The 24,816-nt window shown below is 39.8% G+C and overlaps 1 protein-coding gene across 2 annotated transcripts; it reads left to right on the top strand.

Moving 5' to 3' along the window:
* The first annotated feature begins 152 nt into the window (after positions 1 to 152).
* On the top strand, positions 153 to 5,695 carry tmx1 (thioredoxin-related transmembrane protein 1). 2 transcript variants are annotated; one of them, XM_041972254.1, is made up of 8 exons: positions 153 to 399; positions 754 to 869; positions 1,784 to 1,829; positions 2,459 to 2,587; positions 2,856 to 2,901; positions 3,213 to 3,314; positions 3,402 to 3,469; positions 3,565 to 3,745. In XM_041972254.1, exons 1-8 carry the CDS (start codon positions 197 to 199, stop codon positions 3,608 to 3,610), a joined length of 756 nt encoding a protein of 251 aa, XP_041828188.1. In that variant the 5' UTR covers positions 153 to 196; the 3' UTR covers positions 3,611 to 3,745. The 2 variants fall into 2 exon arrangements, with proteins under 2 accessions (XP_041828188.1, XP_041828187.1); XM_041972253.1 differs by having other exon boundaries at positions 155 to 399; positions 3,402 to 3,465; positions 3,565 to 5,695.
* Positions 5,696 to 24,816: the final 19,121 nt, after the last annotated feature.

The raw sequence follows: 24,816 nt of genomic DNA, 5'->3' as shown, positions 1-24,816 counted from the left end.
ATTCCACTACTTTGTCTTTGTAAAACGTAGTTTAAGCATTTAAATAGAGATTAAAAATTTGTCTTGTTGATTTTTTCCGCTTTTCATTTCATTCTATAAAGCGACAGTAGAGTTCTGGCTAGCTAGCTACCTGGCTTCACGGTTGACGTGAAAGCGCATAACGGAAGTGAATGGGTGCCTGCCTGACAGCCTGGTTATGGCGTGTTTGCTAGCAAGCGGCAGCGGCAAGAGCACAATGTTTTCTCCACCACCGCAAACAAAACGCCGCTTCTGGATTTGCTTTTTACTTATATGGATATACTTAACATCATCGTCAGTATCTGTCAAGCCGGACAGTCTCAAAGATGTGACCGACGGGAACTGGGAGAAAATCCTGGCCGGAGAATGGATGATTGAATTGTTAGTGTCCAGCTAACGTGCATTGCTAATCGCTATTTGGCTAGTTTGTTAGTTTTGTTTTGAACCTAGGAAGACAGGACATAAATTCCTGCGTGTGGTCAGCTAACAGTCTCACTTTAAGTCTTTTATCTCTTGTTATCGTATCCCTTTTATTTATTAGGAGGCAAATTGTTCTTTGAAAACGTGTAACGATGTAAACAGCTGTCATCTTTAGCTAACCAGATTACAAGAGTTGTGTGCTAGCCTGTTTGCTAACTCATATGCTTTCGAATAACACAAGCAACTGCAAATATTTTAGCCCGTGGGCTAATGTGTTGTTTACCAATAAAGATATATATTTATTTTATCCCTCAGCTATGCCCCTTGGTGCCCAGCATGTCAGCAGCTCCAGCCAGTGTGGAAGGAGTTTGCCGACTGGGGGGAGGACATGGGAGTCAACATAGCCAAAGTGGATGTGACAGAGCAACCAGGTAGGCCTTAATTACCTCTTCAGTCTACTGTGATATGTTCATGCCCAATTATTTAAAACCTTAAAGGCAGTCCAGGACATTTGAAACAGTACAAACAAAATGCAACAACACTTAGGTAAATCTCAATGAGGCTTATAATGTTTAGTTTTACTGAAACTGCTGAACAAGTATCCATACAAATTATTGGGTATTTGCCCCATTCTGTGGGTTCAATTTTTTTTTTACCACGAATCTAAAAGAAATAGATTTTGAAAAATGGACAACTTAATATTGATGAGAATCAAATGACTTTAGTTACAAAGTCTTAATATTAGAGCATCTATATATTTTAGTAACTGATTTGTTGGGCTTCCTGCAAAATGTGGCCTGAGGAGGCAAATACTCATGTGTCTTTTTCGACCTCAATTCTGCATTGAGGGTGATTTCTCCATCCTCTGTCCTCTGTACAAGAGTGTCTGTTCTAATGTAACAGTGTAATGAAACTGTGATCCCTTTGTCGGAGCTGTTTCACATTCTGTCCTTTCAAATGATGTGGGTCTCCTTATCCATGTGTGTAAATGATGGTCTGTGGAACAATATAAGGGTCTCTCCACCATGTTGACAGATTGAACTAATAAGACTTATTAAATGCAGCTATCATTTGATGCTCCAGATCACATTATGTTGCATAATTCTCTACAAAACTCTACTACAAAATTCACATGTCAGTGCTGCCACAGATTGAGAAAGTTTTTAAGACATTTTATGAGACTGAAGTGAATCTTATTGTAGCACTTTGCCAACAGATGATCAGTACTGGACACATGGCATGTATAAAGAGGAACATGATAACATGTAGCCTCTTGAAATAATTTAGCTTTGAGTCAGAGTTCCTTCCTGCTCACTGACAGAAACTTATCTTCTTCCTCTGTAAGGTCTGAGCGGGCGATTCATCATAACATCACTTCCTACTATTTATCAGTAAGTTCTCTGTTATGTTGTGGTTTTTGTTGCTGTGTTTTTGCTCCCTTTTATAGTCTTGCCAGAAGACTGCTGGTAACTTGACTAAGAATTGCATGTACTCTTGCATTAATGTTTTTCTTAAAGATCCCTAAAATCTCTGTATTTTAGCACAAAATCGTTGAGTTTAATATGTAAGATGGGTCTTTGTTGATTTAGATGCAGTTTGATTTTTATTTTGTTTTCAAAAGGTTCATTTCTGCACAGTTGAATTACTTTGATTAAAAGGTTTAAAAGAGAATCTCTTGAGCTTAACTCATATATAAGTATTTGAAAATCCTTATCTAAGTGACATCCTGATGACCAAGTCATAAGAACAAATACCATATGGCCTAAAAGTACCTAAACTGGAATAAATTACAACTAAGACATTTGTGTTGCCCTTAAACTACTTTTTTCCCTTAAAATCTTCTGTGTTTCGTCAGGTGTTGCTCACTGAACTCTCTACTTTTCTGACCAGATTACATTGGTACCATTGAGCACCGGCTGTAGTTAGATCAATTGGTGCATTTAACATATCTGTTATTGTCTGACTTTGAGATTTTCCCCAAAGCATAACAACTGAGTCTGTGCATGTCTTTGTGTTTCAGCTGTAAAGATGGCGTCTTCCGGAAGTACCAGGGAGCTCGTACTAAAGATGACTTCCTCAGCTTTGTAGATGAACAGAAATGGAAATTAGTAGAGCCCATCTCCTCTTGGTTTGGACCATCCTCATTTTTGTGAGTTTGAAAGATTAAATTCCTCTCTATTTTCAGTTTATGGATAAAGATGTTTATGTTTTGGTCCACTCACACGGCTTTGCTGTTGCACTTCTTTGCCTTTAAGTGAAAGAAAATGAAACCAGATGTTCCCAACATTCTTGGCGTCTCATTTTGTTTGAAATGAGACACACAAGCCCCCACCCCCAGTCTAAAACAAAGGTTTTTGTACTGATGTTGCAGTTGACAGATCTGTGTCAAATGCTGTTGCTGCCTCTTCTTTTGGCAGAATGAATTCCATGTCTGCTTTGTTCAAGCTCTCCATGTTTATCCGGGTAAGTTGCAACTGAAAGCACTACAAGTCATTACAAACACCTTTATGCACCTGTAGGAATAATTTCACAGGATGACACATTTTAGGATACAATGACAACTCATTATAGTGTTAATATAAAAGGTTTGTTGAAATTACTTTGAGGTTTTTAAACAGTGTTGATACAGCAGAATGTACCAGTGAATCATTTAGTTTTGTCTTTTTGAAGTAATGAATGTTTGCCACTTATAAACACATGAACAGAGAATCGGTGATATATTTAAACTGCTTAGTTGGAATTTAATCTGGTGAGAATGATGTTGTGGTTTCCAGCGTTGTCATAACTACATGACAGAGCAGCTGGGGATTCCTGTTTGGGGTTCATATGTTATCTTTGGCCTGGCCACCCTCTTTTCAGGCCTCGCATTGGGTCTGGTGAGTCATTTTGTAGCTTTTTTTGTTTTTTAAAGTTCTTGAGAATTAATTTTGTAAAACCCTAAACAAAATGTCTCGTCTTTTTAGTTACTGGTGTTCATCGCAGATTTTGTCTTCCCCTCGCGAAGATTTTCTTCTGATTACTATCAGAGTGAGTTTCATATAATACGTTGTTTTATAAGGCACACATCAGTACCGGTATTACTTACATTTGTTAAATTAACAAAATGTTTGAAATGTTATTGTACAGAAAAACAAGCAATGGAGCAGGCACGATTAATCCAGCAACAAGATGAAGACCATGAGGCTGACGGTGAGGAAGATGATGATGATGAGGACTACGAAGAGGACAAGCATGAGGTGTGGAAAAAGCGGAGAGAGTCTCCCGAGGGTCGCCCAGAACCTAAAGGACAGGGTTACCCTGACGAAGCTCTGAGGAAGAGAGTGGTGGGCAACCGTGAGGAAGAGGAGGACACTTAAAGAGGCAGCGCAGAGCTCCTCGTGGCTCCCTACTTCTTCTGAATAGAGCACCGTGGAGTCAGCAGGGTTGGAGGAGCCGTGGTCCTGAGCAGCAGTGTTAAGAGGAAGGATGCCCAAATCTCCTAACGCCTCCGCCTTTCTATGACCCCCTATATCCCCCCCTTTTTTTTTTCTTCCCCCTCCCTTGTTTTTAACAAGAGCACCTTAGACTCTCACCACCGCTCGCTCCACCTGAGCAGCAGGCTCCACCTGGAACAACAAAAACTTTCCTCACTTGTTTTCACTTGTTGGAAACAAATTGCCTGCCTGAGGTTTTACGTATGAAGTGCAGTACAGCTGAATTTTGCCACGCTGTTTATGCTATGCATTGATTTTGAAAAGAAAAACAAAAAAATCTTATTACATGTTTGATTTATAACAGGCTTGTGGTATATGTTTGAATGTCGCTCTTCTGTTACAGTGTGTGTGTGTATTTATAGGTTATTTCGTTTTGCTCAGAAAACCTGACGGCTCAACCTAAACCATAATCATACACACCAATCCGCTTTGACTAAACTAGTGCAGTTTGATTGAATTTGAAGGTAAGTATCCAGACTTAAATTACTTAATTCTTTGGTTTCAAGCTTATCTTTTAGTCTTCCAAACAAAAAGGCATCAGAACAGCTGTTTCCCCGCATCATTTCCTCAAATACTCCTAGCCATAGTCTACTCAGCTGTACGCACATACCAACAGCATCGCTTTGAATGTTAACAATTTCCATTGAGAAACTACACATCAGAGCTGCCAGTCGTGTGTTCTCATCCATATGAAGTTTTAAGTTGGATATTTTAAATGCCAGTAAAATAAAGCTGGACCAGTAGTAGACTGAACCACAGTTCACAAGGAGCAGTCAGGACATACTGAGGAAATCTGTAGATTGCTTTTATTTTTTTTTTGCTGCAACTTGATACAGCCTTGATTTAGAATTTGTACAGCAATAATAAATTTGTCATGCATGTCAAATTAATGTAAAATCAGCCACATATAGTTAAAAACTATTAGTATGGTCAATTCATAGTGAAAATAAATGGTTATTGCTGAAAAATATCGAGATTTTTTGTTTGTAAAACCCTTAATTTCTAACTAACACAGGCCAGTATATGTAGGGTGTGTCCTCATGCAGATTTGTGAAGGGCAGGAACCCCTCTCATGGCATCTCCACTCAGAAGTTTGAGCTAAAAATACTGATTTTACTTTTTTCTTTTAAATACTAATACTTCATCCCCTAGGAGGATGCTGATCCTATAAAGGTAATTGCATTCACTCCAAAATTAAAGGCGTGTTGAATGTTTTGTAGAAACTGTATTTTATCACCAGTCTGAAATGAACGTGTATTTTTTTCTTATTATGAACAGATGTTTAGCTGTTAACCTGTTAATTCAGCAACACACTATATGCATGCTGTGATGGGTTAAAAGTGGGGGACGGCATGGTGTAGGTGTGAAACAGATCTGTCCCAGCACTTAACCACAGGAAGGAGGGAAGACTCAGCAGACTGAACCAGCTATAACCATTTTCCTTTCCTATTATCTGATCTGTATCTGCATGACTGCCATTTTTCTTTCTTGACTCTAAATTCAGGTGTATGAACACTGGCCCTGCAGGAAGCATTTCATTCTTGGTGCAAACGACCTGTGTGTGTATGAGCAGTTTTCACACTTTTCACTGTTTGAAGAGGTTTATTGTGATTTTTTTTTTTTTTTTTTGTGTTGATTTGTATCTCCCCAAAACTAATTAATCTATGAAATGACAGAACAGCTTGCGTTTTTATTTTTCGGACCATTATTTATGGCTTGTAGCATTCTACTTTACTCTGAGTGGGCAGAGCTCTTCATTTCTTTGAATAAAGGTTTAACTGAAAGCTCTTGCTGTTGACTTTTGTATAACTTTTTGTTGTTAGTGATGCAAATGTAAATCACTTGTCTGCAACACCCACTGGCCACTACATCAGTCACTTGTTAACACAAATGGTTGATCAGCTACTCACGAGGCTGCAACTCGGTACATTTAGTCATGCAGACGTGTTCCAAAACAACATGAAATGATAAAACTTACTTTTGAATGTTTTTAGAAATTACAATTACAGAGCTTATTAACATTTAAGCATATTACTCCACACATTGGTTTGTTCATAATAGTGCATAAATAAGTAGAATTTTACTATTTTATTTAGGGTGGACCCTATTCAGACCTATTTCCTTTACAGTGGGATTTCCCACCCGACAGACAGACAAGTAAAAAAAATCTAATGTGTATTGATGCGTATCATGAGATGACAATCCATTTTTTTTGTAGAAATCCAAGACTAATGTGCAGTAACAGTTGTTATACTTCAGTTTATCTATCAGGACATTAAAAAAGCATCCTTGCTCTGTATTGTGAAGCAGGTTTAACTTATCCAGGGTGTCTTCAGGTGCTCTGGTTTAATTAACTCTTACAGTAAAAATACATGTTAGAACAAAAGCAGAACTTTAGGTGATGAATTACAATGATCGGTTTCTGAAGTTTGTATTTCAATTTAGGTTGAAAAATCAAAGCTGCTGCAGCTGAAGCAAGAAAGAAAGAAAGCTTCTGTAATAATAAAAAAAAAAGACAAATGCTGATAGTTGTCATTCTTTTTCTGTGTTGTCTTCAAGCCTCTGAAGCTTGTAGTATAAGATGCAGCTCTTTCTCAGTTTCTTTGTGGACTGTTTAGGGTGTTCACTCCTGGAAATATTGGCAAGAGCACTGAATATTTTCCACTTGTGACTAATCTTTCTGATTGTAAAATGAAGGACTTCAAATAGTTTGGAAATTACTTGTGGAAATGAAAATATTTAACAGTGAGATCAAATCTTTGCCAGCAGATGTCACTCTTGTACTCATTGTGGTTTTTGTTCAAATTTAAGATCTCCACCTAAAGAACTATTAATAGTACACCATATATGGTGATACTACACCTCAGGTAATGCTTCAGTGGCGTGTGTTTTAGTAAATGTGATGCCGCAGTTCACTTTCCCTCTCATTTTTACCTCTTGAGGTTTTCCATTTCCTCTGCCAAGCCTCTTTCACCCTCTTGAGTAGTGTTACTCCCCTCCTGGAGTAAAAAGGGGAGCCCATCTCTGGAGCTGATCTCTAATCAGAGCTCTAATTGTAGCTTGAATAACCTCTATGCACACGCCCCGTTTGGTAGGGGTTAATCGGTTGGAGGAGGGAGAAAGGAGGAAGGTGTTTGATGGGATTCCCCTGCTGCACTGTGCCAGCCTGCTGTAGGCCTCTTGACTGTTACAGCACAGCAAAGTCGTGGCGTGCACGTGAAAAACTTTGAGCAGATGCTTGATAATGTGTTATGTTCTGTTATGCAATGTAAAGTGAAGACAGATGGCTTCACTGCTAGTTTACTGATTTCTGTTCTTGTTCATTTAGCTTGCTTCGGTCCATTTGGTTTTCCATCGTCCTCGTTTTCACTTTTATAGCAAAGTTCCTCTGAAGTGCCATACTGGCACTAATGGAGGATGGAAGACGACTGGGGCATAATGACACAACTGAGTGAGAGAAATTCTCATTTGTAGAGTTTAATCTGCTGTGTAGACAAGATGGTGGGTGCAAAGTTCAGTTTTGTAGAACTAAGATGCAGAGGAGAGTCTTTATTAAGCATGAAGGAACTAAAACAAGGATAAATGAGTGCATGTGAAACAGTGCTTGTCCAGTTTATTTGAAGCCCATGATGCAGAGCTGCTTCACATAAATGGACAATCCCACAAAGATCTCTACTTTTGAACCTTTCAGGAAAAAGTTGTTGGGAGGAAGACAGTTTTGTATCCTTTCCTTAAGGAAAACCAGCAAACCAACAAGTTTTTCTTGTTAGTCTTTTTATGCATCTCTCTTTTTGTTTCGTATTACTCACCTCATCTCCGTCTGCCTTCCTGTGAACCAAACCTGAACTCTGAGGAAAGACAAGTGACTCTACATCACAAAAAAATAACAACAAGAAGACCTCAAATTACAGTTTAACCCTTACAAAAAAAAGACGTTTTGTAACATTTACATGGTAATAACGTCAGTTATTATCATGTAAGCACATGTGAAATCCATAAAGCACATGTGAAACCTATGGGATTACATGTGGAACACATGTGGTTTTGTACAGTCACATTTTAATATGTAAAATGGAATGATACAAAACTACACAGATTCCACATATAATCGCATCAGTTTCACATGTGCTTTTTTACATTTTACACAGGAATTTACATGGGTTTCACATGTACTTGTCTGGGTTTCTCATGAGAAATGACATGGGTTTCACATGTACTTATGCATGTTTCACATTGGAATTTTCATGTTACTGTATGTGTTTCACCTAAGAATTTCTATTTTAATGTTTTTACCATGAAAATGTTCCAAACCCACATGTTTCACATGTGCAAAACCCCATATTGTCGCATGTGAAAGATGTGTTTTCTTGCTTGGATTTTGCTTTTTTTTTTTTTGTAAGAGTCTTTTGACAATAGTAAGAAATTACTTTTAGACTAAAGCTGCTTTGTGTGATTTTTGTGGTTGGTGTGTCTTTTTGGCATTTATAAATTAATGTTACATGTTTAATATTCTTAAAAGTAACTATTAACATGAATTTTTACATAAATCAATTTGTGTAAAAGAGTGACAAAATATTTTCTAACAACAGCACTTGAGTAAATGTGTTTATCTACTTTCCCAGATTGTGTGTGAAAGTGAACCAACCCGAAATTATGCCACAGAGTTTCTTCTTCATCTGTCATCGCTGACAATGTCCATGTTTAAATCTGAGTCACTTTTTCCACCTCAGTGGTGACCACAGCTAAACAGAAACTTACACGGTCTGGTTTCTCTCACTGCTTTAGTTTATTTTCTCAGTATGAGTCAAACTGTAGCTCAGTCACATCATTTTCTATCATTTCTTATAATGATAATGAGGAATTTAATCCCACAAATGAATTAAAGTGTCTCAAATTCGCTGGCAAAGTGCGCTTCCTCCTTAAACTCTTGAATGTTTAATCATATGAGAACGCAGCTCTTCCTCAGCATGCAGGACGAGGCAGAAGCATTTTTTTGGACCAAGCTTGTTTTTGAAGTGAAATCGCCGGGCCAGAGGCCAGGAGAGCTTTTTGCTCAGACCACAAAAATCCATGAGAAAAACAGGACAGTGTTATATGATCCAGTCTCTCGCTCTGGGCGATTGGACGCCAGCGAGGTGCGAGTGTGAGGATTCAACAAGGCAGCACTTGTTCTCTGAACTGCTTTGTCCCCTCAGTGTCCTCTTTGTGGTAAAACATTAAAACCCAGAGGGAAGGTGAAAATATTTAGATTCTTCTGTTTGAGCATGTAGTTATGAATTATTCATCAGTCAGATATTTTGACATCAATAGTCTGAGACAATGTTGCTGGATTTTGTTTCCTCTCTCCTCTTGAGGAATATATCAAATTTGAATGTCATTAGGTTCAGGCATGATTTCCATGCTGCTCTGATGAACCAAAGAGATTTAAATCTACAATATTCAGTTGAATAAAAATTTCAGCTTTTGCAAAGACTTTGGTTTGTATCAAAATATCTAAAGAATTAGCACATTATTATACAAAAACACTATAACACTGCAACAACAAACCTTCCTGATCACATGAGTTTTCTTTATTTTTCTGAACAAAGAGTAAAACTACTTGCAGATAAACATAAACATACATGTACCATACCTCTGTCTATGTTCCGCACATCTACAGTACATTCATTGTACACATTCATCACAAAATCTTGCTCTTTAGTGACTAAATGTTTCTCCACTATCATTACACTTAACCAAAATTATTTTTTCCTCCTACACCACCCTCAGTCTACCCATATTTACATCTATGAGCTGAGTGTGTCACTTCTTTTCAGACCAGATAATTGCATGGTGGCTTAAACAAACATAAAGAAACACAAAGCTTTGCTGTTGTGTCGCCCATTCAGTCTGCAGCAGGTATATTTTCAGAAAAATGTGGTGAAATCCCTCCCCCTTTGTCTTCCCCGTGTGTACAAGGGTCTTTCTTTCACTGTGTGCAGGAAACTTAAATAGCAGTGCATGCTCCCTGTAGTGTAAACACAGCAAAATGTTCTGACTGGATTTTTTATGTTTTCCACCTCAGAATACGTAACAAAACAGAGGAAAGATCCCAGGAGGGTTAAGAAAAGGAAAATACATTGTGGTCTGTTTAAAGAAGGAGTAAATGTTCACACATTGATTTATCCAAGAAGGAGACTCCACAAAACTGCTGAGACTCCACATGAAGCGCTTCTCTCTAAATGCACATCTCTGTTCCCCAGTTTGTTTCTGAATGTGTGTGTGCCTGCTGTTGAAGCTGAACAGGTAAAAACACCAGGGATTTTTAGAGCTTTGTTCTTTTAAACATCTGCTGCTTTGGCCTAAAAAAAAGCACAGTGAGAACAAGGCAGAGCAGTGCGAATGTGAGTTTTTAAACCTCCCCCTCCCTGATTAATTGTTCATGTACTTGTTTGTGTAGCACATCTGTTACTGGAAGATTCCACTAGGGGGCAGACTAGAGAACTGAGACTGTACAGACTGACCTTCAAGGTCTGCAAGATGTGAGAACCTGTAGTAGTAACAGCTTGTCAGGTTGCCCTCTATGGCCTGCCTGGCTCTTATAATTGAATGACTGCCTTTAAATGGCCTGTTAGTCTGCTATAAATAAGAAGGGTGGGGCCATGACCAGAGACTACCAAGCCTTCAGCATGTCTTCATTAAGAGGTGTAATTTAATTTATTTTATTTTTATTGCCTTTTTTGTTTGTTTTTTACAGTTATTTTTGGTTTTATTCTTAACCCTCTATGTGTGTGTGTGTGTGTGTGTGTGTGTGTGTGTGTGTGTGTGTGTGTGGGTGGGGGGTATTTTCGGTTTTTAGTTACAATAGGGGTGGCTCCCGACCAGTAGACCTGTCTTTTGCAATCTTTTTATCTCAGTTTATTTTTATTTATTTATTTATTATTGTTCCTTTCTTTCAGAGTACATAGAGGTTTGGGTTTAGCGTATGTTTTAGGATTTTACAAAAAGAGGATTGCTGTCCAAATAAACTCCTATATTGGATGCTATGCTTCTGTTGCATTGAAGCATTTTTGTTGGATCACCTCGTGTCACACAAGCATTGTTTCTTACATCAACTCAACCCTCTTAATAAAATAAAAAAAGACCCATACTACTACATAGTTGTGTACTAGTGATGCCACTAATGGTAATATACTGTATATGTACTAAAGGTTCTTTGCCGTCTCCCTCTTAACACATCCTTCCCCTTCTGGCACTTCTGCCAATGCATTGTGATTCGGGCCTGGATTTTCCTCTTGAAAAACCCCTTTGTTTATAAAATAAATGGAATTGCCTCAAAGTCTGTGTATAACCTATTTTTTTTAACCACAAATGTATATTTTTCCATTGGCTTAAACTGTGCCACAATTTCATCCATGTCCAAAATGGTGCAATTTTCTTGCATTTTAGACCCATTATTCTTTTTATTTGCAATATGGCAAAATCCATTTCTTTACATTAAGATTTCAAATGACAGTCTCCTGTAGTATAATTTAGAGTTTAGAGGAATATTCAGACAATATTCATGGTTGCATTGAAATCAATTAAATGGAAAAAATACATTAATAAAATAAGTCAAATCGTAACTGAAAAAATAAAACATGTTTGAGGAGTTGTAGATACCTTGCATATTCCGCATGTTTGGAGTGTTAGTTGTGCACATCCTGAGAAATGAACGCTACATGTACAAAATCTATAATATGGAGAAATAGTGGAAGGGGAACAGGTGACTGAATACTTAACATCGTAATACACCAACTAAATATCAACCAACTGGATTGTCTCCATGTTAATTGTTTTCATGCAGCAAATACAGAAGTTCTTTAAGACCTGAGCCCACCGGTTTTCCTCTTGTAGAGCTCTCCAGCAACACGCATCAAACATTTGCAGTGTGAACAATTACCCAGTTGCAAAATGTGGATTCAAGGTTAAACAGCAAGTGTCTTGCATACAAGCAGCATTAATTTAAGAGGAAATGCACAATCAACGGCCAAAACAAACACAGTATATGTAAGGTAGCCATCATAAACATGCAAACATGTAATCAAAAGCAAACATTCTCAGTACAAAACAACCAGCATTGACTTAAAGTTCTTTGGTATAAAGCTGTGAATTTAGATGATCCTTATGAGCAGCCTACTGTACACTGTCAGTCTTACTGAACTAATAGTTTAACCTGCTTTAATCATGTCCTAAATTTTTATCTCAGGTGAGGTGTTTATGCACTAGTTTTTGTGTGTTGTGGTATGCACTGGTGTTAAGGCAGCCATTGTCTGGCCAGACGGAGGTTGATGTTTGCTCAAATTCCAAAGTTTAAACAGCAAAGTTGGGGAGCGGTGCAGCTGCTCCCATGGATATCACGGTTTGTTGTGGAGCAAGTCACCTGATACAAGGCACACATCTGCTGCTGTTAGACTGTTCGAAAGTGCCTAAACTAACACGCAAAGCACTCCCAGTGCAGTTCAAATATTATCCGGGGTCAACAGAATCAGGGAAATCTGGTGGAGTTTGAGAGTGGGTGTGTGTTTAGATGTCTATATTTCTTTTGTGAGAAAGAAAAAAAAATCCTTTATTTTCTGTTAACAGATCCAGCAAAAATGAAAAAGGAAGGGCTGTTAGTTGTTTTCTTCCCCTAAAATGTGACCAGTCATCACACAGCACATTTCTTTTAAATCCCAATGGAGCCGTTTACACACATCTTTTGAGCCCACATAGTTTCCTGATGTGCTACGAGGTCTACTGGTGGAAGATGTATTGAGACACACTACTGAGTCAAATCAAATTTAAAATCTTACTGACTTCATCACTGCACCAAAAAAATAGTACATCTAATAAGACCACAGCATGGATTTAAATAGTAGCACATTAATTCATAAATTTATGTGCCTGCAATTAATGGTTGTAATAGTATTGCTTCATTGCTGTATATTCAGGCTTTATGCATTCCATTAATAGTTTACTTTTTTAAATTACACTCTGATGTTTGCATGTGTCTGACTCTTATACATAAGACAATCCTGCACTAAAAATGCTCCTTTTTCTTTTGCATGAAAGTGGTATATTTAAGGAGTGGTGGAACTAGTCTGCAAATCTGAAACTTAGAGGTAGAAATAATATATTTTGCATGTTATGCATGCATGCATAAGTAGTATTTTAACTATCACTTAATTTTTCATCCGGATGTCATAGAGTCAGGCACTATGTTAGTTTGAAGCAGAAGCTGCTGGTCTGACTCATAAAAGCTCGTATATGAAGCTGATGATGAAAAGCAGTTCCCCACAAAGAGACAGATAAGAGCCTGGAGTAACAAGCTTGACATGTCAGTATCGCAGTAAAGTCTCTGCTGCAGGTCGGGGTTAATAAGTTTTTCCTTTCAGTCAAAGTTTATATGCTATAGGTTTTGAAAAGCAGGTGTACACCTGTTGGATGGTATTTAAAACAAACAGTATTTATATTGTTGCAGAAATTAAATGTTGCTCTGTAGATATGTTGTAGTTAGTGTGGTGGATGTAGCAACACAACCCAGAAGTCTAAAAACCTCAACAAGTGTCACAAAAAAATTACGACTTCATTTAAAATACAGCCAATAAGAAGCAGGTGATGATCAGGACATGAATATGTATATAGTTAAAGTGCTGCAGGCTTTAATAAAAACTATTTTAATCCACAATGTACCAACAGCAACAAAAGTCATTTACAAAATAAAGTGCTTCATGGAGGGCAGCAATAAAATTTGGAGGAGTGTACACTTGCAGGCACGGGATGTTTTTCCTGATATCAACGCATATTTTGCAACAGCTTCTATAGTGGCATCTAGCAATTTGAGTTTGGATCAAATAGTAACTGCCAGCAGTAAAATTGTATTGAGCAAGTTAATTTAGTAAAAAGGCTGATTTCACTGAGCTGCATCCCTCCACCAAAGCAGCAATCAGCTGACACAGATTCATTTGATCAAGTTAGTATTAAATGTTCTTGCAGCTTTTTGTTCTTTGGTTACAAATATTGAATCCATTAAGTTTTTTTCCAGCTAATTTCTGACTGAGCAGGAGTGTAAAACGTGATCAGGCATCAGACTGATATTTCAAAGAAAAGTTTTTGTTAGTCAAACTGTGGCCAGCACAAAGGTTTCTATTCAACATGCATGGAAACTAGACCAGCTCTGTCCAAAGCACGTTCAGACAGACCAAGAGCATGAAGATCGACTCTGTTTAGCTTTATCCACTGAGATATGGAGCACAATTTACCACAGATACACACAAACTCAGGAAAACCAGGAAAACTACTATTTGCATTCCAAGTCTTGAATTATAATTTACATGCATGTGTCAGTTTGACTGAAGCTGCATGAAATCAAAGCTCTAAAAACTAGACTTACGCACTCAGATGATGCAGTTGGAGCTTAAATAAATCCTGCAAATGCTCACGCAGACTGGAATGAGCCGAGATGGTCCATAGATACTCCAAAAAAAGCTTAATATGTGAGAAATTGTCTTTTGAAAGCTGCCAAAGACACAGTGTGATCATGGTAATTTATTTCAACTACCAATAATTATATAATTTGTGCAGTAAATTCAGCTACACTTACATGTATGATGATCTCCAACAGACAACGTTAGAAGTGGCAGAATGTCTCGAACCTTTCATTTTTGTTTTTTTTTATATGGTCGGCAGCATTGAGGTCTCACATACTTCATCCAACAACTCCATAACTCTCTCATAAATGTACAGTGGTGGTAAAGTTAAATGATCAGGCTGAGCTATTTTATAGTTATAGCTCGACTACATGTAACTGCATCATGTTTTCCCTACTTGACTCAATTCTTATCAAGAATAAAAGACCTACACTGCTCCACAGCTCAGAAAGTTGTATTTTCCCACTGACAGATAAAATATGGTGAATAAAACTTTCTCCTAAGTATAAATTCATCCTCATCGACATCCTGCAGCTCCATGTCTCTTTACTTGCTCACAAACACTAAGACAAAGGAAGGAGTGGATGGCCAGAGCTGCCAGTCCACAAACCAGATTTGAGACTTGCCATCAACTTTTTCCACAACTATTGTACTTTTTTGTTCCGTTTCACACACAGTTCTTTACTTTTCTTGTGTGTTCTCATCTGAAAATGATTAGGGTTAGAATTAATGTTCATGGTCTGCATGTTAGAAATGTATGATTAGATACCTAGAAATTTTAACATGTTTACAGTTTACAAGTCACAATGCCTGTGATGTATGCGCAGCACCCTTGGGATATGCTGCCATCTCATAATTTACAATTATGGACTGTAACTACATGGTTTAGAAAAGTGGAGATTTGTATGTATTACATATTTTCTGGTACAACTGGGCTTTAAATATATTATCCACTTAGTCAAATATACAACTGCAGCCAGGCTTTTGTGGTTTACTTCTTGTGTCCTTAGATGACTTTTAATGTCCTAGAATAAAGGAGTATAAATACATCTGTACAACCCACTTTTCCTGCATGTAGATCAGCTAATTTTCTGTTCTTAACAACATCAAGGTGGCCTACACATTTCCTAGTGTAATTTCTGATCCACATCTCTAACTTCCTGTTTGTATTTCAAACAAAGTGTCAGGAAAAGGGGACTTTGACTCTGGTGTTCCTCCAGAGAGCTGCAGCTGCTGGGAGGCGAGATGAGCTATTTCAGTACCGACCTGACAGCCTTGCAGAAAGATGCCTGGATCGCCATAAGGTAATTATACTGTTTATAAGGCAGGGGAACAATTACTGAACCTCATCAGCAGTCGTCACCATGTCTCTGAGACAGAGGCCTTTTAATTGCAGCACTCTGCTGTTTGTCAACATGTATTTTTAGGGAAGGGATGAGAAATAATTCAGGGGTTCACGAGAGTCTAAATAACTTTTGACGTTTTTGTCCTTTTTTTGAGTCTTTAGAGTAATGACATAGCAGAGTCAGCTGATCTGAGGTCAGATAATGAAAATTTCATTCAGGGAAAGTTTCCATCCAACATCCCCCTCACACATGCACATGGTTAGATTGTGTTAGCAGCATTTGAATGAGTCAACTGTTTGAATTTGTGGGTGGCACAGTGGTGCAGTGGTTGGAAATTTGACCTCATAGCAACAATTTTGTGTGTTCAAACCTGCTGATCAGCTGTAGTCTTTCTATATCGAGCTGTATGTTCTCACACATTCTGTAATTCTTTCTTTGGGTGCCCTAGCTTTTGCCCACATCCCTGAAATAGATTAATAACCTGTCCAGTGTGTATTCTGTCTCTTGTCCAGAGTCAGATGGTCTTTGCTGCTGGTTCTTAACAACAGTTTGGTGAATAATAGTTATATAGATGGATGTACCCACAAGTTCTGAAACATGTAGACAACCAGGACAGGCCTTAAGGTACAATGCAACTAACTGTCACTAGGGCATGCTGCACAACCCTCAAAACGGCTAGTGTTGTGCAAGAAAGATCCAAAACATTGTTTGAGTATTTTCACACTTTAGTTGCAAGTTTACACACTGGATAAGTAATGCAAAAGATCCTTATATGCTATCCAAGAAAGAGCTTAGCTTTGAATTGGAGAAATATCTGTCAGTTCCGTTCCCTGACATCTCAAACTATCTGGTGATTCAAGACTAGTTTTTATAGCCCAAGCAGACAAAATGATGGAAAAGCTTGAAATGCTACGTGTGTGGACACGTGAAAGCATCTGGGATTAAAACCCTTTATGACAAATCAGGCATTGTGCTCATGTTAGTAGTTATCATGTTAGTTATTATTCTTGTTGATGTCAAATCGTGACCAGTTTTCTCTCTGTTATGACCTGGATTCTTCATAGGAGGCCAGTCTGTGTCGTCTTCATCATGAAGATTGATGGGACATCCTGGTGGATGAAGCATAAACATAGTTCATGTTAAAGTTAGCTCACCTCACGTGTTGTTGCCTGGCAACCATAATCTTGCAGCCACACAAGCTTCAATTTACCTTCATCATAATAGAGAAGGAACCTAACCCACTGAAGTAAAGTGATTTACAAACATTTATTAATGTGATCACTGCAAATTCAGACTCCTTTTACTCCCACGAGAGGTCCCACTTTTCACAAGGTTTTTTAATAAAATCTTGACTTCCTTTTTCATCACTTCATGAACCTCTTGATCAGTTTCATGATGTGAGAAATTTAGACAAAAACAACACAAACACGAGACATTTTCCACCCTATCAACAACATGTTTGCCACAAATACTCTGATCCACAGTGACCTACATTATTCACTTTTTCATGTTACATTGCATGTGGAGGTGGGATTCAAGCAAGCAGTCTCTCTCTTCAAAGTCAGGGGTTTAAAGCTCTTCACCAGCCTAACTTGCAACCAAATAATTTTTTTTTTTGTCCTAATTTAGAGTGATATCTGTCAACATCCTCAAGTTGCAAACATGAACATGTGGAAACATCAGTCCTAGCACAATCACATGGGTTTTATTTAATGAAATACTAAGTCAATAGATTTTTCCTGCAAGTCATTTTAGTGTCATTAGCAAGATTCACTCCTTGTGTGTAGGCAGTCAAATGACTTTATTTAATAGACAATAGGCTTCAAAGACAAAGTTTTGTCTAACCCGGTTTCCAATGTTTTTTTTTTTTTTTACTAGTTTTTTGCTACTGGATCCATATGTGGCAAGGAAAACCACATGAATGTGTTCAACAATCGACACAAAAAACTAAAAGGATGACAAGACAAAAAAATTACATATTGTTCTCTATATAGTCATGAACATGACTGTAGGCCAGTGTTAACTTAATTTAACTACAAATCAAAAACAGATTGTGGAGACACTCTTTTAGCTGGTGTCGATGTTCATAAAACACAACCAAAAGGCTTCAAATGTTGCCCACAGAGGTTGTGAAATGTGACACCAGGACATGATCGTGGGCTGCAGGCACTGATGAAAGTGATTTTACTGTGTAGCCAATCAAACAGGTTCAGCTTTGTCATCCTGTGAAGTTCACAGACTCAAACCACATCTAAAAAAGAGGCTGGTTAGAGTGTGTTATAACTCTGTATCAGGCCTTTGTGGTGAGGATTTGAGAAGAAAAATCAGCATGATCATCGAGTCCTGATGTCCCCCTGAGTTACCATTAGCTTGCAAGTCATTGCCTTCCAGCAGCTCTTTAAGACAAAGCAAGAGTGAAAAACAACATTTCTAGCATGAATCAAATAATCACTCTCTAGAATGCTGCAGTTTTCCAGTCAACATGGCTGCGGACTCACTTATGTAGGATTGATGCTCATCCTGAACAGGGAATTTTACAGGTGCCGGAATTCCTGTACTCTCACAGGGAAACTCCAGACCGTCTGAATCGCAACATTCCTCCTGCAGCATGTGGATGATTCATTTCCTTCAACCCTTAGAAACCACCACTGACTCCAAATCAGCAGGTGGGGGTCAGCCAGTAGGCTAGAGGTTGAGGCCAAAGCAGCTGAGGTCGGGGATGTCCGAAACACAATGACAGCAGGCCGTCTCCTTGAGGAATTTCCTCCTGTATGAGTGAAAGAAATCCCAAAAGACTTGTGCACCTACAAAATCTGTGTATGCATTTTTTCAAGTCTTTATATGTAATTACTGGCTTTGCTAATTCTACACCAATTGTTATAATGACGTTATGAGTGCAGCAACCAGAAATATAACAAAAGAGTTCTGGACCATCAGGGGCCCTGAAAGAGCCATGCTTATTTATAAAATTTGATCATAATGTTGATGTTTGCTACACTGAAGTGAAAACCTGTTTTAAAAAAAGAGAAGCTGCGACACTTCTCTCACCTAGCCACACTAGGTTAGGTTGTAACTGACTGCACCCTAGCTCCACAGCTAAGCTGCCCTGCTAAGAAAATGAATACCACCCAAGTACCCACTGAAGCAGAGTAAAAACCACAGGTGCAAGCCTGCCCATGTGGAAATAAAATTTCTAGCTGGGATACTCACCTGCAGCGTGTGATATGTGTCGGTCTGAAACACGCCCAAGCTGCGCTTGAGTCTTCGGAGGTGTGCTCCCACTGTAGCCAGTTTTCCCTCAAGTTGCTTCTTTGCCGTCTGGCTTGTCAGGTGAACATGTCTGGCTGCTACCCAATGATGTTTTCTGCGGCTATCAGCCAAGAACCTGTGGACTAGATGGTCATACTGGTCCCAGATGCAGAACCTGGAACAACTGGGGCGAAATTCTCAATGCTGTTGACCAGTTCCCACTGGTTTCAGCTGACCACACCCTCATGGCTGTGATTTTAGCCTTACTCCAGGATCTGGCTGATCAGGGAAAAGCTTTCTCTATCATCAAAGCGTATTTGGCAGCAATCTCAGCTTGCCATGTTGGTTTTGATGGACACACTCTGGGACAGCACCCACTGGTGGGCTGGTTCATGAGGGGAGCTTGCCGCAGGCTCCCTGTCTCCAAGCCCTTGGCCCCATCATGTGACCTCCTGTTGGTGCTGAATGCTCTTGCTGATCTCCTTTTTGAACCGCTGGATCAGGCGGATCTGAAGGTGGCAACTTTGAAGACAGTGCTGCTGTTGGCTCTTGCTTCAGCCAAGCGTGTTGGGAAGATACATGCTCTCTCAGTACACCCAGCATGCACAAAGTTCTCTGTGGGTGATGAAAGGGTGAGCTTGCTCCCCAACCCCTCTTTCTTGCCTAAAGTGTTGGGGCCATGTTCCCCAGTTGATTTGGTGTCCTTCAATCCCCCGCCTTTCCTATCTGAGGAGCAGCAGTGGTTACATATACTTTGCCCAGTTCGAGCTCTGCGTGTTTTTATGGAAAGAATTAAAACCATCAGGAAAAGTGACCAACTTTTTTTATCATGGGCTAAAGCCCACTTGGGAAAGCCAGTGTCCAAACAGCAGCTGTCTCACTGGATTGTGGGCGCAGTCTCTTTAGGCCAACAGCTAGCTCTAAGGGACTGCAGCCCCCAGAGGGCCTGTGTGCCCACTCTGCCAGGGGGCTCTCTACCTCCTGGGCCCTGTTTAGGGGAGTATCCATTCAGCTAGCTGGGCCTCCCCCCACACTTGTACTCGCTTTTACAAGCTTGACGTCATTGTGCCAACACTGGCCCATTTGGTGCTCAGTCTGGTTGGTTGTGGGTGACAGGTTTTACAAATTCAACACTATGTTATCCGTAGCCTTCTGCTCATGCAATTAGGGAGTCAGTATTTTTCCCATAGTGAGACACAAATATTATTCAGAGAGCCAGGGTTATTCAAATAACCCAAAGTTCTTTTTATTATTTCTTAAGTGCATGACAGAAGTTATCTTCATTTTAATAAACCCGTTCTCTCCTGTTAACATGAGACGCACTGCTGCACTGCAAGCCTCTAAATGTGACCAGTAAGCAAGTAGTTTGAAGAAAAAAAAACCTATATTAAAGCGTAATATAAAAATAATTGACGGTGATTGTCAGTTAATGTTTTAATGAATTATTAACACATTAATACAATAAATGATTAACGAGCATATTAATGTATTAATCAATTATCACCGTAATATGCATACATACATACATACATACATACATACATACATACAGCATGTATGTATATATATTTATATATATATATATAAATAACTGCTCCCAGGGTTGTTGGCCTTTGGGTGCTGGAGCTAGGCAGTAGTGGAGAGGTAATTCACACCTGGAGCATCTGAGGCAAAATGGAAAACTGTACTGTTGTCAAATTAATCAAAATTTATAATGTTTTTTTAGAAAGCATGGACACGTGACCTGCAGACTAAAGAGGAGAGGGAACACCAAGCTTGATATCAGTAGACAGTTCAAAAAGCCTGCATCTCTGATGGTAAACGGTTGCATTAGTGCCTGTACTGGCAGCTTCCACATGTGTAAAGGCTACATGGAGGTTTTAGACCTTAGAGCAACATCCCATCCAAACAACTTATCTTTCAGGGAAGACCTTGCAGGTTTCAGCAAGACGATGCTAGACCATAAACTGCATCCATCACAACAGCATGGATTCACAGGAGAAGAGTCTGGGTGCTGAACTGGCCCGCCTGCAGTCCAGACCGTTAACCAACAGAAAACATTTGGACTGTAATGAAACAAAAAATTCTGCAACAAAGGTCCAGGACTTTTGAGCAGCTAGCAGCCTGCATCATACCAGAATGGGACAACATCCCTCTCCTAAAACTCCAGCAACTGGTCTCATCACTTTCCAGACATTTACAGACTTGTTAAAAGAAGAGGGGATGCTAGACAAAGCTAAATATCATCCGTTCCAACTTTTTTAGATGTGTTACTGCCATCAAATTTAAAATGAGCTAGTATTTTCCAAGAAATGTTCAAATGTCTCTGTTTAAACATCTAATATGTTGTTTGTGTTCTATTGGGGGAAAATATGGATTTTTAACATTTGCACATCATTGCATTCTGTTTTTATTTAGATTTTCAACAATATCTCAACTTCGTTGGAATTGGGGTTTGTTGCCCAACCAAATAATTTTTTTCTCCATTCTAGATTAATTTTCACAAGTATGAGGTTTGACTTGACAATCACTCCTCTGTAGAGACAAGTGAAGCCCCAGAGATGGTGCAAAGAAGAAAGATGCTGACAGTGCAACCACTTCTAATTCCAGCCTTATGGAGGCCTGAAGCCTCCATGAAAGAAAAGCATTCCCAGAGCAAAACAAGCAGTATGTAAAACTTATCAAGTGTTTAAGAGTCTTTTTACAATAATTACCTCTTAATCAATTATGAATAATTGTTAATCCATTCTGGCATATGAAAAGACTTGAAGCAGTCGTCCCACTCCAGTTTAGTCTGTTACACCCTGCTCTTTTATAAGCAGGAAATGCACCACACTGTTTTCTACATGGGTACATTAACAGCAGTAGTATTAACTTCATGAATCCAGTCTATTAAAAAATATTTTCTTCATTGTATATTGTGTTCATGTAGTTATGTAGTTGTTACTTTAAATTTGAGCTCTTCACCTGACACAGACTAAAACTTTTTTTGCCTCTCTGGTTCATTGTTTTGGGCACACAGTGCAGATTGCATTGCAAAGATTTCACGCTCTACATGGAGACACATTCCTACATGTCAGCTTAGATTCAGGCCTCCAAATGCAGAACAGGCTGTAACCTGTTCTTAGCTCTCCTGTCATCCTGCTCCCTCACTCACACCACAGTAATCCTCACCTGCATTATTTTTTTTCCCCCACTGGTCACGCTAAAACCGGCTTTGTTCCACAAAGATATCAATACTGCAATGCCCGTAAATTCTTGTTTTCAGATCTAACTGCTTAGCTTGACTAGTTCCTAAACACACCCATTTAGTTTCCTTTAGCTTGTTAAAAAGAAATAGCTTCACTCGAAAGCAGAGACACACAAAAACCACAGACTGCTTTGTTAGTTCTTCAAGGTGACATTGTCTCAAGACCTCTGCCACCTGCAGGCAGAGACATGCAGAATAAGCATTTAAAAATCCCCATCTGCTGAAAAACAGGTTTTCTTGCTAGTATGTTATAAGACACTTTTTTGCATTACTTTATATGACCAAAATCACTCATCAGTGCTATAAATTAGGACTTAGGCTTTGAAACTCCAGAGAACAGCCTAAAGTCTCAGAATGGCAAGATCAGACAGCCAGAATATATTGTAAAGGAGCCAATAAAATGAGATACTAGCAGTAAAAGCAAGAAAAAGTTCTGCTAGCATCTTCAGCTGCTAAAGTTGTGACTGAAAATGCTGTATCTGTATCATAATGCTAACATTTGCATCTCATTAATACATTAATACTAGAAATAAATAGTTTGCATGTCAGTCAAATGCTAAACAACCCATAGTGATTATGGCTCCTGTCATCACAGTTGCTAGTGGTTTTACTCTTTAGGCAGCTGTAAGCATTCATGGGCACTAGGCTAGCTATAGCTGCTAGCACCTATGGCTCTGGCTAACCAACTGGTCCATTTCTAATATTATAGAAATCAATATAAAGTGAAAGTATCAGTATTATAATGCTTCCCCTTGAGTAAGACCTTGTAAAATGTAACTTATTTTTCTTTATGAAAGTCACTTGCCATAACAGATAACTGGAAATTCATAAATCCTTGATCACTGACAACATTAACCTTTTAAAAACCTCCGGACCCGGTACAGTGTCGAGCAGGTATAAGCACAAGTTCATGTGTATAAAAAAGTTACTTTAGTAATATCAGGATCTTTTATTTCTAATGTGTCTCAAAGAATCATCTCTAATGCCACTAAATTAGCCCTCTAGTGCATTTTGTCAACAAAATATTTATTTTCTAACAACTTCAAAATACATATGCAACAAGCCATTAAATTTTTGTCTGCTTGTTTATTTATTTTTCTTTTGTTTTTGGGCAATAATAATAATAATAATAATAATAATAATAATAATAATAATAATCCATCCATCCATTTTCTGCCGCTTATCCAGAGTCGGGTCGGGGGGCAGCTGCCTAAGCAGGGAAACCCAGACTTCCCTCTCCCCGGCCACATTCACCAGCTCATCCGGAGGGATCCTGAGGTGTTCCCAGGCCAGCCGAGAGATGTAGTCCGTCCAACGCGTCCTAGGTCTTCCCCGGGGCCTCTTTCCGGTGGGACGTGCCCGGAACACCTCACCAGGGAGGCATCCAGGAGGCATCCTAACCAGATGCCCGAGCCACCTCATCTGGCTCCTCTCGATGTGGAGGAGCAGCGGCTCTACTCTGAGCCCCTCCCGGATCACCGAGCTTCTCAACCTGTCTCTAAGGGAGTGCCCGGCCACCCTGTGGATCGCATGTACTCATGATCTTGTTCTTTCGGTTACTACCCACAGCTCATGACCATAGGTGAGGGTAGGAAAGTAGATCAACAGGTAAATCGAGAGCTTTGCCTTTTGGCTCAGCTCCCTCTTCACCACGACAGACCGATGCAGAGTCATCATCACCTCAGACACCGCACCGATCCCCCTGTCGATCTCCCGCTCCATCCTTACCTCACTCGTGAACGAGACCCCGAGATACGTGAACTCCTCCACTTGGGGCAGGACCCTATTGCAGACCCGGAGAGAGCACTCCACCCTTTTCCGGCTGAGGACCAAGGTCTCGGACTTGGAGGTGCTGATTCTCATCCCAGCCGCTTCACACTCGGCTGCGAATCGCTCCAATGAGAGCTGAAGATCACGGCCCAATGAAACCAACAGAACCACTGCAAAGAGCAGAGACCCAATCCTAAGGACAAAGAACCGGATCCCCTCAACGCCTCGGCTGCGCCTAGAAATTCTGTCCATAAAGGTTATGAACAGAATCGGTGACAAAGGGCAGCCTTGGCGGAGTCCAACCCGCACTGGAAACGATTCTGACTTACTGCCGGCAATGCGGACCAAGCTCTGACACCGGTCGTACAGGGACCGGATAGCTCATACAAGCGAGTCCGGCACTCCATACTCCCGGAGTACCCCCCACAGGAGTCCCCGGGGGACAAGGTCGGATGCCTTCTCCAAGTCCACAAAGCACATGTAGGTTGGGCAAACTCCCATGCCCCCTCAAAGACCCTGAAGAGTGTGTAGAGCTGGTCCACTGTTCCACGACCGGGACGAAAACCACACTGCTCGTCCTCAATCCGAGGTTCGACTATCCGACGGACCCTCCTCTCAAGCACCCCTGAATAAACCTTACCGGGGAGGCTCAGGAATGTGATCCCCCTGTAGTTGGAGCACACCCTCCAGTCCCCCTTTTTGAAGCGGGGGACCACCACCCCAGTCTGCCAGTCCAGTGGAACTGTCCCCAATATCCACGTGATGCTGCAGATGTGTGTCAGCCAAGACAGCCCTACAGCATCCAGAGCCTTAAGGAACTCTGGGGGGACCTCATTCACCCCCGGGGCCTTGCCACTGAG

This window comes from Melanotaenia boesemani, chromosome 20 (assembly GCF_017639745.1).
Source record: "Melanotaenia boesemani isolate fMelBoe1 chromosome 20, fMelBoe1.pri, whole genome shotgun sequence".
Lineage (NCBI taxonomy): Eukaryota > Metazoa > Chordata > Actinopteri > Atheriniformes > Melanotaeniidae > Melanotaenia > Melanotaenia boesemani.
This window is presented reverse-complemented; position numbering and strand designations above follow the sequence as displayed.

Coding starts and splice junctions, on each gene's coding strand:
- tmx1 (XM_041972253.1), top strand. CDS start 197: ATGGCGTGTTTGCTAGCAAGCGGCAGCGGCAAGAGCACAATGTTTTCT. Junction 1,830..2,458: donor TCACTTCCTACTATTTATCA/GTAAGTTCTCTG, acceptor TTTGTGTTTCAG/CTGTAAAGATGGCGTCTTCC. Junction 3,466..3,564: donor TTCTTCTGATTACTATCAGA/GTGAGTTTCATA, acceptor GTTATTGTACAG/AAAAACAAGCAATGGAGCAG.